The following is a 17,100-nucleotide window of genomic DNA, read 5'->3' as shown; positions in this document are numbered from 1 at the left end:
CGTTAACCCCTTGCTTATGGATTTTGTGTTCCTAGATTCTATCTAGTATGCTGCAAGATGCTGTTGCTTCTCACTTACTGAGAGCATATCAACCTTCCTCAAGAGGCTTGTTATATCCCATTTATTATTTGCTGATGATTGTCTTACCAAGGGTACTTAAAAATTTTACTGGATGCTTACTATGATTTCTCTAGGCAGGCAACTAATACAAAAAAAAAAAAAAAATCATCCATGTTTTTCAGCCCATCTGCACCTCCTGCTACTAAAGCTCAGCTCTGAACCATTTTTTCACATGCTAGTTAAGAGAGGGGTTTGGAAATATCTTGAGGTACAAAGCTAAATCCATTGGATTTTCATTATATCATAGACAATTTGGGAGCAGGCAGAGCAACCCTTCTAAGTTCGATTTCTCTTTTGTTCCTATTCATTGCATGTCATCTGTTGCTGTGCCTCTATCGGTTATCAAAACTTTAGAAAGGGAGTTTAAAGCATTTTTCGGGCGACACCAAAGTGATCGTAGAGGCTTTCATTTGAATTGCTTGGGAAACTGTTTGTCGACCGAAACATAAAGGAGGCATTGGCTTGCATCTACTTCAAACCAGGCAAAAGGTCTTACTATGTAAACTAGCTTCTCAAGTGGTGCTTCAACCAGACTCATTATGGTCTGAAGTAGTGCATGCCAAATATATGTTTAGGGGATCATGGTTAGCCTGCAAAAGGCCAAGGAAGCCATCTCCTATATGGCACAAAACATGCAGGTATGCATGCCTAGTGCAAAATTAATTTTAGTGGTCTTTGGGCTCTGGAATGAATCTGAATGCATATACTGAACCATGGATCACTTGTATTCCTCTAAGTCACTGGCCAACATATCTTATTGTAGATGTTGATTTTTTCTAATCTGAAAGTGGCCCATTTTATTAATACCGATCGAAGCTGGGATTTACAAAAGTTAGCCACGTATTTCAATGCTGAAATGACGAACCATATTCTGGAGATTCCATTGGCAAAGGGATATCGGTCTGATCTGCAGGGCTGGACCTCTACTAGATTTAACAAACCTTCATTGAGGGAGTTATATAATTTAGGAGATAACGACCATACATCCTCATTGGATGCCCAAGTTTAGTGGATTTGGAAATTGGTGGTGCCTCTGAGGGTGCGTTTTTGCTGGTGCCTCGGAAGGTGAATAATGCTACTGACTAGATTGTCTCCTATGTTGCGCACTACTTATGAGAGTTCCTCTAGGAGAATCTCGAGTCTATTCCTTTCCCTCTCTGCCAACTTCTTCTTTCTAGGCGTACTCATACACTTTTGGTGTAAGTCGCTGTTGTATCAAAAAAAAAAAAAAAAAAAAAAAAAAAAAGATTGCCATGCAAATCTTTATTAGATGAACATGGCATTCTTCCAAATCATCAGGTATATTGTGATCTATGTCCACATTCTATTGAAAACCCCCAGCATATAATTATTCATTATCCCTTATGTAGTGCTGGCATCAGCAGAATGCCTTCATCTGAGTTGGCTTTATACCTTCACCGGTGCCGGCTTTGGTAACCTTTGTGGCTCAAGCAGGGATAGAGAGAGGCGTTCGGGCTCTCTATTCATATATGGCTGCACTCATCGCGTTTGGTAGGAACAAAAGAATTTTTCATTCAGAATTTTTAGCCCCACATGACCTGTTAAGAATGACTCATACTTTTTATATGAACATGTCTCAAAATCAACATCATGCATTTCCTACTCAGTCAAGGAACTGGGCCATCTATACCCTCCACCAACAACCAAGCAAATCTCTAATGATCCACTGGGTGGCTTCCCCCTTGGAAACTTTGATGGGGCAAAAACAGGAGACAAGGCTACTTCGGCTGGTGTACTCGGAGATAATGTGGGAAATTTAGTTTGGGCAGCTGGTAGATAATTACCTAATTTATCCTCTGTTTCTTCTTGCTGAATTAAGTGGTGTATGGCTGGGTTTGTATTATGCTGTAGAAGTGTTCGATGCTGAAAGACTGTGGCTCGAGGGGGATTCCAGCACTATTATCACTTGGCTGTCTCATCTTTCTACTTGCAGGTTAGCAATTAGAATAAGACCCCTGGATGAAGAACATTGCAGGGTGGATGATAGCAGCCAATGGAACTACAACTTCACACGTCAGGCGAGAAGGAAACATAGCTGGGAAAGCTTTTGATGGTGATTTTGTCATCCCCCCCGATCAGCCAATTTGCAATAAATTAAATCAACTTCTCAGAGCTGTTGCATGTGGCGTGGGCCATTTGAGATCGTCTTAGTTTGTTTCACTGTTTCTTCTGAGTGCTGTTGTTTACTTTGATGCTAGTTCACTAAAACCTCGTCATGTACAAAATAAATAAATAAATAAAACAAATATATTCTTGTTTTCCTCGCCGTCAAAAATAATTAAAGCAAAAAAGTTCGACTACCAAGGGTTAGGGTAGATTTATCAATTCCCATGGCATCTCCTTCTGATTCAACAAGGTGCATGATAGGTGCTCAGATGGATTCACAGGACAAATATTAAAGATAATTATCTTTAAAAACAAATTAAAGACAAAAAATAAATAAACTAAAGATAATTGAAGAGCTACTAACATGATGCATGAAGTCGCATGCATTTACGCACGCTATGTAACCAAATTTGCTTAAAATTCTCAAGTGGTGATCTCTCGACCTTGTAAGAGCTTGGAATATAGAGCATGTTGTAGCATTAGATTTGTGATGACCAGCAACAGCGCACAATCACTACATTTGAAGGGAACATGGCATGCATTAGTGGCCCTGCATGAGCATCATTCCGTGAGCAGGTAGCCTGTCACCATGCATCATTTGTAGGAGTAAAAACACGAATACCTATATAATACAATAGATTTGTACAAAAACATGAAGTCAGTCTACTCAGACAAGAAAAGTAGGGCACCGAGTATGCACAATAATCTGCCAAAGCCACTAGTCAAGCCACTCTTTGACTCTTGAGGAAATCAAGCAGAGGGTTCCTCAAGATCAAAAGTTTGGGGGTTGTAGGGGGGAAGAAAAGGAAGAAGAAGAAAGTAGCATGGTGCATCTTAATGCAGGTAAGTGAACTGAGACAGTTAACTGACTCATCTATTAAAATGTCAAAATTTGAAGCATCATATTTCATCTTAAGTTCTGGACATATACAGCCACAAACCTGTGAAAGTCAAAATATCCAATGATGTGATTTTCTTAACTAAATGCTTCAATGCAACTACAGGTAATGCCCGACAATTTCCTAATCCAGTGATGGACTGCAAACTAATACAAAGGATATGAACAAGATTGGTATGTCTAATTTGGGGACAGAATTTACAATGTCAGCAACTGCAATGTACTGAGCAGACAAAGGCACCAATTTTCATCACTTAGCAAGCTTCAAGAAGAAAAGTTGGGAGTCCTCGTCTGCTAGGTGTTAGCTAACATTTGCTGGCCGTCCTGAACAGCTCAATGCTTCATTAATCCTACTAAAAACAAGTCTTAGAGGGACGCATGCAACAGCAGGTCCCTTGATCTTTTCCACCATTGGCTTTCTCTCTTCCTGCTTGTATTTCTGATCAACAGCAATTGATGATAGCCTGCGAATCTTTCTAGGAGAGAACCCTGATTTCTTATTTTTTGAAGACTTTTTTTTCATCACAGGAGACTTGACCTTTATATGATTAGTTTTCTTCCCTTGAATATTGCAATGTGATTGTGTTGTATGCTCTTTTGGCTGCAATTTACCCATCCCACTGATCCTATTCCTGACTGATTGGCCAGTGTTGCTTGTAATTGGGCACCATTCATTTCTAGTCACTGGAGCAACAGTGGCACCATCTTGAAGAACCTCTACAGAAATAGGGTGGCCTACAATGGCTTTACCATTCAATTTACTCATGAGAGAAACCAGCGGTACGTGTGGACCCTGGTAGCTTGCTTGAACATTCAACTCGACATCAAATAGAATAGAATCCATCAACAAGCTTCTGACTGGCTTTGGAACCTGGTGCCTGGAAAAAGCTGGGAGATGAACATGGTGATTTGCAAATGATTGTCGAGGTAGGATGGTGGAGATGGGCACTGTGAATGGTGCATCTATATCTCTTGCAAATGATGAGTTTGAGAGCTTGTTTACAGCTTCAGCTGACTGGACAGCTTCTTGTTCACCGGCAAAGTTTGGTCCCACATCATTCGTGCAAGAGAGTTTGGGAAAAGTCTGAGCTTGAGGAACATCACCTACATCTGCAACTGACTCACATTTCACCAACTGCCCACGATTGTCAGATGTCGGGGATTCATCATAGGAATTGTTGCCAAATTTACATTCAGAACCTACAAACAATCTATCCTTCTGCATTTTATCCTTCAAAGAATACCCGAACCAATCAGCCCTGCCACCAAAGCTTTCTGAAGCCATGCTTTCGTTCAGTCTTAGATATTTCAAATTCTTTTTCCCATTTGGAAACCATTCTGAGCCCTTCTTGTCTATCCTCTGTCTGGTATGATTAACATGAGTTCCAGATCCAGTAAAGCCACTCTCACCAAGTCCTTCGCTAAACTTTGAAATAACCCTATCCTGACTGCAATGATTATATTGCTTATCTGCTGCATGAAGGTGAAGGTTTCCAGATCCATAAGATCGAAACAAGTGTAGATAATCTGGAAAGGTGGAGACATGAGGTAGGAATTAGTGAGATATATCTACTAGTATGAACAATGCACTAGTTAAACGGCAAACATAAGACCACTAGTTTATGACATCCTTAACTCCAGATCTTTATAAAATATTCCCATATATTAATATTTATAACAGAAGACAGCAAGATAGTGTTCTCTTGAGGCCAGCGAGTTCATTTCTCATGTGCTTACCCAAATTGTATGCCATTAATTACTGAGTTTCAAGACTCCATTAAGATAAATATTGCAATGGAACTAATTATGGACTGCTTTGGAAGTTAATGGGAAAAGATCAATCAAACCGAAACATAGCGAACGCCATCTAAATTGGTAAACATTAACTAATCAGGTTCCAATCAAGAATGATTGCCAACATTTATGGTTAATTGATTAAGTGCGTACTCAAATTTATTATATAGGAAATAACTAAAAGTTTTTCTAAAAAAGGTAATAACTGGCAGATCAAGTGAAGATTGTAACTGTGCTATGTCATGTGACAACAATATGGAGATTAGATTAAGTTATAATAGACATTTTGATAGTAAGAGGGTTTAGCATTCTATGGGTTGTGAAGTTGATAATTAAAGAATACAAACCAGCAATAGTCAACATAAGACTTCAATGGAAACCCAGTGAGTATCAACCATGAGGGCAAGATAACGTAAGTCAAACACCCTAAGTTGGTCCAATGATCATAAAATAAGCGCATGCCAAAAATAAAAGTCATTACAAGTGATAGGAAAGGCTTGTTTTTGACCGTGATGAAGGTAACCAACATACAGTTTATAAAGTCCACCTAAATAGACCGGATGCTGCTTGTTGAGATGTTTATGCATGCTCAACATGGCTGAGCCTGAGGAAAAAATGACATTATTAATCTGGAGAGAGATGCAAATTTCACTGTTCTAGACTTAAACCAAAAAATTGTAAAGTCAATGTTTATGCAAGCTGTCTTCTTTTCATATTCCATGGTTTTCAATAGTCAGTACTTGCTTCATACTGTTGCTCTTTCAGCCCCTTCTTATAGCTCTTTCAGCCTTAAAGAGTAAGTCACTGTCTTCAATAAAGCAATTATTTTTTACTCAGAGTACAAAGTCAATACTTGCAAAGATGATTTCTAGGCCAAATTAACTTTCTAAAAATTTTAAACAAGATGAAAGAATTCTCTTGAAAAACCCATGCAATTTCTAATTTACAAAAAAAAAAATCCTTCTAATGCTTATTAACAAAATCCAAGAAATCTAACCTCTCCTGTAACAATCTCTATAGATATGAAAGTATCAACAGTCACACATGCTATGCTTCCACATTAAGCTAGTAACCACAACGGCACAACTGATAACATTTCACACGCATAACCATCTCCACATATTGACATAATATTGGATCTTTACCGAGTTTTGAGTGCAACATATATTTCTTAAGAAGGTCAATGACCTTCATTTATTTATAATATATATAAAAAAAGCTGGGGTCTCTAATTGCTTCACAAAATACTCAATATGTCATTCCATGTCATTTTTATCTTTTCAAAATTTCATGCCAAAGTTCTTGATAATGCAAGCAAAGAAAATTCATTTGAGGGAGACATGACTTCCAGCTTTGCAATGTTTCTGCTTCAGTCTCAGACTTGAGGATAAATGGAATATGAGTTGAAGAAGAGCAAGAAGAAGGCATCTATTCTATTGACATGACAAGATAATTTGTTCACTACATCATCAAGTAGAGCAATAACCTGACTTCCACTATTCAACCAACAATAAATAAAAAGTAAGTCTTCGAAGGAATAAATCTCATCATAGTGATCTCAACCATCTCCTTAAATGTTGCTGATCTCCATAGACCAATTTTTATCTGGTCAAGTGGGACCAAATCCCCATAATGGTTGTTACACAAGAAGCCCCATACTGGTTATTCCTTTGACCAAATGAAAATGGGTTTTGCACCTAATCCACTTACATATATATCCACATAACAATTTTATTGTAGTTAAATTGGTACAAAAGAATTTTATAATAAAAAAAAGCATGCAATTTTTTAATTTATGACAAATCCTGTACCTCTGATATTATTAAACAGATTCAACAATCACACACATTACATGCACCTACAACTAGGAACCACAATCAACAAGCCTTCATAACCAGAACCATCTCCACTTCTTGAGATAATATCCACTTATGACCTTTATTGATTTAGGCTCTATAACACATAATAGGCATTCATGCATGCACAACATTCTTACAAAACATCCATATATACATGCATATATAAATTTATAAATTTGCTCGCATGCATGTGTGTGGTATCTTTACAAGGTGTATACCTGTCGTTAGTTTAATAAGATGTATAAGACGATTGGGATTGCTAACAGTTCTGCTGAATGTTCTATGCCATGCTCCTTTTGCATCTTTTTGGAGAGATTGCCTCTGAGGTCCTCAACTATGAATTATTTGGAGGGAATATAGGCTGCCATTTATTGATGATAAAAAAATTCCTTTGCCATGTTATCAAGCAGAGACAACAAACTAACCTACACTAATCAACCATACATTAAGGGAAAAAGAGTTTTCATGTCAAAAAACAATGCCTCCACCGTATTTGTGAGGACCCGTGCAAGCGTGTGTTTAGACCCACATCAGTTATTCGCTAGGTAGATCTTGGGTACTTATACAGAATCAAAGAACCCAAATAATATCTTCCGGCTAGCCATTTTGGGTGAGGTCCTAAGTTATTACAAATGGTATCAGAGCAGACTTGGCCCATAACCTATGTAGACTAGAGGACATTGCAGCACAAATCCATTGGAGCTGACCACGAGCCGATCGTGGTGTTTGTGATTAGATTTGAATGGATTTGAACCCTTAGCCAGATGAGGACGTCAAGGCTTGAATGAGGGGAGTATGTAAGGATCCGTGCGGGCATGTATTTAGTCCCACATCGGTTATTCGTTGGGTAGATCTTGGGTACTTATACAGGATCAAGGAACCCAAATAATACCTTCCAGCTAGCCATTTTAGGTGAGGTTCTGAGTTATTACAAATGATATCGGAGCGAACTCGGCCCATAGCCTATGTAGACTAGGGGACACTGCAGCCGGATTCATGGAGGCTGACCACGGGCCTATCGTGGTGTTTGTGATTAGATTTGAATGTATTTGAACTCTTAGCCTGACGAGGATGTCAGGGCTTGAACAGGAGGAGTATGTGAGGATCCATGCGGGCGTGTGTTTAGTCCCACATCGGTTATTCACCAAGAAGATCTTGGGTACTTATACAGAATCAACGAATCCAAATAATACCTTTCGGCTAGCCATTTTGGGTGAAGTCCCGAGTTGTTACAATATTGATCTCAACCATCTACCTACTTGAATTCTAGGTATAAACCGCATCTCTTGTCACATATATAACTTCAAACAATTTTCTATGTAAGTTGAGCAGGAGTCACAACCTATACTGGTCCAATCACAAGTGCAAGTGCACCCACTCACACTAGTTTACTTTATACTAATTAGCTGAAGTGACCTGACTTGCATCACTCTCAAGAAATTAGAAAGTTTGGACATTAGGTAATTTAATAATCTTTAAATATGCGAAGTTAGCAAATAAGAGGATAAGCACGTATTCAGAACAAAACATGAATATGATATGTCACATGACAGAGAAGTTTGAAGGCATACCTCCATCAATGTTGCCTTCCATGAGAAGAGGAACATCAATAAGGCCATCAGAGCAATCATCATCAATAAATTCTAGCATGCTTGAAAGTTCACTATCCTTAATTTCCGATTGAACATGGGTGCCATCAATAGCGTTACGAGTGTTCTCACAGTCATCCAATAATGCCTCCTCACATGAAGTGCCCGAACAGTCTGGACTGTTATCACTGACCACTGAAAACTCTCCCTTCTTTGCAGCAGGTTTAGGTGCCACTAGTTTTTTTGGCGTCTCTCCCTGGAGAGATGAATGTCCTGCGAAGCCACCACCCCAATGACAATATGATGGAATTATAACCCTTGTTCCCTTGCGAACCTTCATTAGTGGGCTATGACGGGTTTTCTTTCTTGAATTTTCATGAGGTGCCACATGAGATCGTTTTTGCTTCAGAGATGAGCAAGAATCTTTCCTGACATTTATATGGCAAGTACTAGAAAGATCATTATCAATGTTTGATTCACTGAGAGAAGCATTGTTGGCAAAAGCTAGCTCATTGTACCCTTTTGCTTGAACATCAATATTAGGCTTTCTTTTGGATATCATCCCCAATCCTATCTCCTGAAGATCTCTCATACGCTTTATTCCTTCAGTGGCATCGTCCTCTGAATCATTTGGGGTCCTCCATCTCTTTTTTGGCACCAACTGCATGTCACTAGCAGTTGGGTTATTTGGTTGTTCAAATGACAACACTGATTGAGATAACTCCAGAGCAGAGTTTTCATCAAGCATACTGAGTTTTCTGGCAGCATAACCTGGCTGTTTGTTAAGACCAAGCATGCTTTTTGATTGCATGACCAAACTGTTTGTTTTAGCCATAGAGTTCTTCATCCCTGATTTAATCTGATTTCTGTTGGAGAAGTAAGCCTTTTCAATCTCAAGAGCATGCAGGATAGCATCTTCCCTGCGAACATACTTTCCTGCATTGGCTGGCTTTTTTTTAGAGCAAACTGCAGAAGCCTTGGCCCTTTCAATGCACTCATCATACTCCCGACAGCGAAATGCTTTCACACGCTTAGATTTTTCAAGGTTATACCAGTCCCTGGTTGCAAGTTCAGACAAGTCAGAACAGAAATTATACTGGCTGCCTGGCTTTCAAAGCATATAAACAAGAATATATAATATGTGTGCTCGTGCATGTGCGCGCACGCGCGCGCATCATCTACATCATTACAAATTTAATATGTAATGGCTGTTGTACATACAAGCTACAATAGTTGCACCACTCATGGACAAGATATTAAACAAATATGTGGTGTGACTTTGTCCCATTGGAAATACCTTTTCCGAACCTTTTGTGCAAATGCCTATAGGATAGAACTGCTGATTCAAACTTGATGCCAGAAATATGGGGATGTGATGGTTAGGTATTGTATCCTCTAAAAGAGCTATAAGGAAGCTACAATTCAAGAATCAAATTCTAAAAGCTACGGGCAACCCTTTTCAACATGTACCAGCATTCCTAAATGGGAAGAATTATAGATGGATGGCCAACAGAACTTCAACATGAAGCCTTATAACTCCTTGTTGATAGAAAATATTTACTTGAAACAGAAATGTGATATGGAAAATTCAAAGCCTAGACATGGTTGGTGAGTGATTATGGTACAGAAAATCTTCACCTATCAAAAGTCTAGACCCTCAAAAGTATGTATGGTTAAATAAAGGCTTGCACTGCATGATGACAGATAAAATTAATCCTCATCATTTATATTATTGGGCATATAGATGTTCTCTAAATATCAACTGGTAGTCTGGTACCCAGCAACCCTCCACTTTGGGAGCATGTCATAGTCTATTTTTGAAGTAAGCCACTCGAGAAAACTATTCCGCTTTGTGCTTGAAATCATTGTTAGATAGAGGGAATATAAAAGAAGGGTAGATGAGAGAAGAAGACACAAACTGGCACTTAGAAAACCCATTAAATGCAATCAATTTGTGTGAAGGAGATAATACTCTTTTCCTAAGCTTTATATAATCTGTCTTTGTATCTCATTCATGAGCAATAACATTCCTAAACATTATAATAACCTCCAAAAAAAATCAAACTAGGCCTACAATGGCTCTGCACTTGTACACCTCCATAAAAATTTATGATGGAAAATCCAGAACAACCCTCAACCTCAAACATGATTACTTGTATATCTATTGGTAAGCATATTGATCTGTGTCAAAGGCATCAGCATCTTTTCATTGTTATGCGTTTAGCTGTGCAACAGTTACCTTTTTTTTGCATATGAGTAATCCAAAAGCTACCAAATTTATGTATACACCTTAATATATAGTTCAACACAAAATCTTAAGCCTTATTTTTTTTAACGTAATCATGCCCCAGAAACTATTGGAAATGTGATCCTGGGTTCAGATGTGATGGTGATGGAAATGTTGGGAGCCAACAATCAATTAAGTAGCTCCCTTCCAGGGTAAAGCCCTGTCCCCTAGAAGTTCCATTAGTGTACCTCTGGCCCATAATTGTAACAATTCAAGCATGCCGCATTGCTCGATACTTGAATGTAATGTGTGTTGGCCATATCATGCCTACCAAGAATTTCATAAGCCTCGTGCAATCAGACCTCGCACCAAAGTTGATTCGCAAGATAATGACCTCGATATCGTTATACCCTTGGTATAAAAATAAACCAGCCTTTGAAGACCTGTAAATCATGCTAGTGCACCATCAAACATGTTCTCAGCACAAACTTAGCACACATGAGATTTATGAGCTACCTTGAATAATTGAAGATCTTTTTTTCAGTTTGTACAGTTCATGATGGTGCAAAAGGATATCTTTCTTTTTTCCACCATCACTGCCCGGACATTAAGAATGTTGCAACCAACATCTACATGCACATAATCATCTTCATTGACCCTGTCATCTGTCACCTTGTACATCTACCTCCTTGCTTTTTTTTGGCTAGAGTAGCATATCTGAGCTTTTAAGGACATTCAATGAACATTGATTTGTGCATTTTCACTTTGAACCTTAAAACATTAGCTTTCCTTATATAACGTATCACTCTCTCACTTGTAATTATGTCTTACGATGATGAACCATGACAGAAAGCTTCAGCCTTCTACCAAGCCATATAAGATTTAAGCACTTACTGAATTTTTTCTGAAATTCTGCAACCACATAATACAGGTAACTATCACGATCCAAACTAATGAAAGCAGATAGAAGAATACATGAAGTATCATGAATTGAAACAAAATATTAACTGCATCTGAAGGAAATGGAAGAAAATGAATAGCCCTCAACAGTCTACAGCTTGGATTCAACTTTCTTAATCTTTAATAAATGACTAGAGACCCTTCTCATAACTGATTTTTAGTCTCAAACAGGCCCAAAGTTGTCGCTAATTTTTTGATTTGGTATAAGTAATATATTATCATTTCCTCTTGTTAATTTAAATTCTGAACTTCAGGCGGAGTTTTTTTTTCATAATTCATTTGTAAAACTTGTTTAACTCAAACTTGAGATCATGTTTCATATATGAAACTTGTATGGAGATGGTTATTAACATCATTTTATGTGGTATTAACTATCCAATCCACTAAGTTGTACCCACTGATCTCATTCACCACACATACAACATCCCTTTGAAGTTCATCAAAGGCCTTGGGTTATTGATGCTGGCAACAACCAAGGACCTGCAGGTTGTGTAGAGAACAATGTTAGATGCGCTGGTGCAAATAGCTGCAGGCATCAACGTATATCCATATGTTGATTGATACATAGCCATGACTAGATGGGCATAACTCCACTGCCCCCTGGAATCCAGCAGAGAGGACATTTCTTTTACTGAAAGACTTGCATTAACTTAGCATAATCTCATCTTGCAAAAATTTTTATATGTGCAGACTATATGAGATCGTCTAGTATTCCTCTTTGGATCAAGTTAAATCAGGCATGCCAAAACACATATATGCAAACTTACAGATAACCATCTATAAGTGATGCAAATTCTCCTGCAAACTAGTATGAGGAATCTCCAGGGAGCTTTGGCATGTTGAATGTAAACTCTAATAGGACCAAACATTCAATACTCAGATGAAAAACAAGAAGAACAATAATATAAAGATATCCTATTTTACAGGCACTACAGGTTAATGGCATGTGATGTAAATGGATATACTCACCAAAAAGATGAAAATAAAAATAAATCCAGCTAATGAAATTTTCAGTTACTTTGCAGTATAAACAAAAATCTTGCTTTCAATCAATATGGAGATGAACAACAAGATGATCCTTGACTTCAGGCAAAATCAACAGAGAGTTAAATCTTGGCAAAAGACTCTTGTATCAGCTAGAGAATAGGAGATCCGCGGGGGAAAACACTCACATGCTCCCATCTTCCCTTCCAAGAAGCTTGATGGGAGTTCCAGATCTCGGTGGAAGCAAGCATTTTGCTGGTAGCTCATCCCAACCAAGTATCCGGCCAGGCCACCACGATCCATTCCGACGGCGGACCCAAACCAGTCCCCCAGCTGATGCAGCGATCCCCTTCAAACACCCGTCTTGATCACCGCCCATCTCTAAATCCAAATCCACAAGCACACAATCAGAAAAAACCGATCAAGGATGACCACTCTTCCGTCTTGGTGGCATTGGGCTTCCAACAGCAAAAAACGATCTCGTCCTTCCACCTACCAAAAAAGATCAAGAAAAAGAAAAACAAGACTGAGCGAATTATCGGTTCTTCTTGAGCATTTCTCGGTAGGGTTCTCTTCAAGCTTGCACAAAAGATTCTTAAGAGGAAAAGAAGGTAAACAAAACTGGAGGAAAAAAAAGAATGAAAAAAAAACAACGAGAATAAAGTTCTCTCTTCCCGAGCATATTTATATAACTAAAAAAAATATGATTTTTCAATGAAACCAGGAGTATAACGGCGAAATATTTACACAAGGAAATGCGCATTGAAATCTCTTCCGTAAATAGGAAAAATACAAAAAAAAAAAAGCTGGGCGCGCGAGAACGGGAAGAAGGAGCTGTAGAGAGATAGGGCACGGTTTACCTCAAGAGAGAGACGAAGAGAGGAATGGGCGACGGAGAGAGACAGGAGCAGCGACTCGTGTGAGCGATCGAGGGAGAAAGGGATAGAAAGATGGGGGAGCAGAAGAGGAAGAAAACCTAGCCTTGAAGAAAAGACCACGAAATGCTCGAAGAAACGATATCAAAGAGGCAGAAGGTAAGCACTCCGATCTTATTCGCTTTTTCCCCCTTTTTCTTCCTCCACTTGCCACAGGATTCTTGATGGACGAGTCCTTCTGATCTTTTTTCTTTCTTGTATTCTTCGTTCCTTTTTTGTTGTCAGAGAGATCGATGGGAGTGGAGAGAGCTCTGAGAAGGGCGAGAGGGGCGTTAGATTTCTCCCAGAGTTGAAAGCCTTTGAGTCTGCTAATGGGAGAGAGAGAGAGAGAGAGAGAGAGAGAGAGCGAGAGGAGAAAGGGACAAACGCGAGCACGGGGTCGGGGTACGCTGCGCAAAGGGCGCACGGTTTGGGAGGTGGGGAGGTGAAGACGGTAAGTTGACTGGGGGGTAACGGGAAGCGGCCTCGGGACGGGACGAAGCGGGGATTGATTTGAGTCCACGTTGGCTCGGACTGCGCTTGACCTGGGTCGGCTTCGACTCGGTTCCAAGTGCTCATTTGGATGGATTCCAAGAGCGTCTTATGTCATGTCACGACCGTTCGAAGATGTGGCACTTATTTATCGCTCATTAATTAATGGGTGATGCTATTTTTCCAGTCCATTTGTCCATGGTCATGACAATGATCATGTCTAACTTTTGAGCTTTCCTTGGGTAGAGTTTTTTTTTTTTTTTCCCCATTGTGATGGTTAGATCATAATCTCACAATCATTTTTGTTGGTAGAGTGAGAATAAATTTGTACTAGTTAAAAATGTATATCACAGTTTTATGATGGAGAGGCCTTGGAGTGGTCCATTTTTTCCAAAAATAATGTTGCAATACATGTAATTCTATTTTGAACATCATCATACGATCTAACCGTTGCAGCATAAAACCAGAGATAATATTTGCATTGGGAGAGCATTAAAAAAACTTATGGGATGGCAGTTTTTCCTTCAAACTAATTATTACAGGTGTTTTGTGATATTTGATTGTCTTAACATCATTCATTGTGTATATGAATGTCGTCACCATGATTGCATTAATGTTTGTTCTGTGTTTAGAATTTCATATTAATGATTGGTCATGCAAATGGTCCTTTAACCTTATATCCATTCGGTGGAAGATCATGTCATTGCAACAAATACATATGTCAAGTTGTTTGTGCCATCGTTCAAACAAGATGATATCACTTGGAGAGAGAGAATCCAAAAATGAGCACCTTGTCCGTATTATTTGATAGCATAATTCTTTTGTATTTCATGGATATATTCTTTGCTACAAGTTTAGAGAAATAATTAATATATTTAGAGAGAGAGAGAGAGATAGTGCTGCTGCCAAAATCCGTGTTCAAGTCGGTGAGGTCGGATAGGCATCAAGATAGTGAGGTCAGACATGATCCGAGCTGACGAGATGCGTTGGAGACTAGCTGTGGCTAAGCTTAGACTGGGTCTAGTGCCAGTGATTCAACCTAAAATTAGAAAAGAAAATCTACTTGTTTGAGTTTGTCCTACAAGAATCCTTCAATGCTTAAATCAGACAAAAGTTTTGGAGAAAACCATAGAGATTCGCAAGAGTTGTAGAGTGGGGGAGAGATTAGAAAATGTATCTAGAGATTCTCTCGAGCATCATTTATATAGAGTGAAGGTTAACTTTTGTTATCGAACTAGGTGAAAGCGAGCCTTAACTATTTGGTAACGTCCCAATATCACGCGCATCATGGATAACAGCTCACATCGTACACTAACTGCTCGATCACACAGGAGAAGCTGTAACCACCCCACAATATCCCATATATGACGGGTTCATAATCATGTCTTCAACGGGCTTTAACTGTCTCTAATGTTAATGTGCATTAAATTGGAGACATATGGCTTTGCCACTAGCTGGCCAGTTTGCTCAGATCAGTATGATGGTTCAGGTTGGCAGCTCAGCCGATGTCAAGGTCAGTAGCTCGGTCGACTATAGTGACCAGTAGCTCAGTTGATGCTGAGGTCGTCATCTCGATCGAGGTCAAACTATGCCGAGATCAGGCTTACGAGTATATACCATATCAAATAGAACTTGGATGAGTTCCCACGCACACACAAAACATAAGTCTAGATGATGGCCAATGCAACAACAATTATCCGATGCATAAAAACAACAAGCACCGCGAATAGCGGAAAAAAAATGTCAACCAAACCATGATATGATTGGTGTGCAATCTATTAGCATTAAAAAAAAAATGAATAGAGTAGAAACCCACATAAAGTACCTCAGCTATTTAATAATTGATTAGCGGTCTAACCAATCCAAGAGAAGTCCATATAGTCGCTCATATCCTACCCAATGAAAATATAGAAAAGAAAACATTGAAATTACAGTTTAGGCATTAGAGTAATGCTATCGATGGCTGTACATTTAGACTTGTTGCAGAGGCACGAAAGATTTTCATTTCATAAGCTAAAAATAATAAAATATAGAAAGCATGGAGATATTATATGGCGTATTTGTCTTAAAGTCTCGATTCCCAACTCCTTTCTTCATGGACGACTCCGTTACGGTGCAGCCTATTATCTGTAGGCAATTTTATAAAAAAACTCGACATGTGTTCCATCAAAAGACCAAATTGTGTGCTCCTTCGAGGTTTCAGCTTCCAAGGTGGAGCTCGAGGCAGTATAGAAGGGACTCTCTTTGACTGCATCATTCTGGAGGGAGACTCGGCTGCGTTGATTGAGCGATTAGAGAAGGAGAGACAGAAGGTGCCAGAGCACCTACTTCTCAATGACACACGACGGATGATGCGGAAATGTCGTGCTATCCAGGTCAGGCATGATATCCGGAAGACGAACCGAGCTGCAGATTGGGCCACCTCATTTACTGCTCATTATTCGGAAGATTTTTTATGGACCCAGCAGACTCCTCCTTTTATTTTGTGTAGTCTTCTTACTAGTGATATAGCTGGCTATGCTCATGCCATAGCCGTGTAGCTGATTTACCCAAAAAAATAAATTATTTTAAAGATGGAGCTATCAAAACAAGCCGCAAGCCTAAATGCACTAATTTGATTATGTAATCACGAGTTTTGAACGGTTAATAGGGCTGCATTTGGCATGGTCATCATTTTTTTAAAAAAATATTTAGGAACAAAATTATATATTTTTTTTTTTAAGGTCAGAAGATTTCCTTCTTTTTGTTAAAAAAAAGTAAAAAAAATTTATTTCCATTTTTTTCAGAAATAGTAAAAATATTTTTTAATAAAGGGTAACCAGTTATTTTTTTATTGAATTTCGTATTTCTACTCTTTTTTTAAAAAAAAAAATCGATATCAAACATCCCTTAAATGGCCTTTAAAAAAAAAAGAAGAAACGGCCACTTTTTTTTTTTTTGTGTTGTGAGAGGGGCACTTGGGTCGATTCGGCTACCCTCCAGCAACGCAACCCGAACGGGTCGAACCGGGCCGTCTCATTGCATCCACCGCACTTTATGCCGAAGCAGCACCCATCAAGAGCAGAAAATCCCTCCCAATCAATATTGGTCACGTAGGAAGAACTCTTTAGCATCCCACTAACAGGGGAGCAGCATA

The 17,100-nt window shown here is 38.9% G+C and overlaps 1 protein-coding gene across 2 annotated transcripts; it reads right to left on the bottom strand.

Annotated features, from left to right (window-relative positions):
- Positions 1 to 3,124: 3,124 nt before the first annotated feature.
- LOC103712939 (uncharacterized protein At1g51745) lies at positions 3,125 to 13,899 on the bottom strand. 2 transcript variants are annotated; one of them, XM_008799653.5, is made up of 4 exons: positions 13,419 to 13,899; positions 12,747 to 13,050; positions 8,370 to 9,445; positions 3,125 to 4,672 (listed from the first exon to the last, which is right to left on the bottom strand). In XM_008799653.5, the coding sequence occupies exons 2-4, from the start codon at positions 12,935 to 12,937 to the stop codon at positions 3,447 to 3,449; spliced, it is 2,493 nt and encodes an 830-aa protein (XP_008797875.3). In that variant the 5' UTR covers positions 12,938 to 13,050; positions 13,419 to 13,899; the 3' UTR covers positions 3,125 to 3,446. The 2 variants fall into 2 exon arrangements, with proteins under 2 accessions (XP_008797875.3, XP_088565891.1); XM_088709765.1 differs by having other exon boundaries at positions 12,544 to 13,050; positions 13,419 to 13,784.
- Between the last annotated feature and the right edge of the window lie 3,201 nt (positions 13,900 to 17,100).

The sequence above is a fragment of the Phoenix dactylifera genome, chromosome 1 (assembly GCF_051530095.1).
Source record: "Phoenix dactylifera cultivar Ajwa chromosome 1, Ajwa_hap1_PhDact_Kaust_v1.1, whole genome shotgun sequence".
NCBI lineage: Eukaryota > Viridiplantae > Streptophyta > Magnoliopsida > Arecales > Arecaceae > Phoenix > Phoenix dactylifera.
The sequence above is the reverse complement of the archived record's forward strand: the minus strand, read 5'-3'. Positions and strand labels throughout refer to the sequence as shown.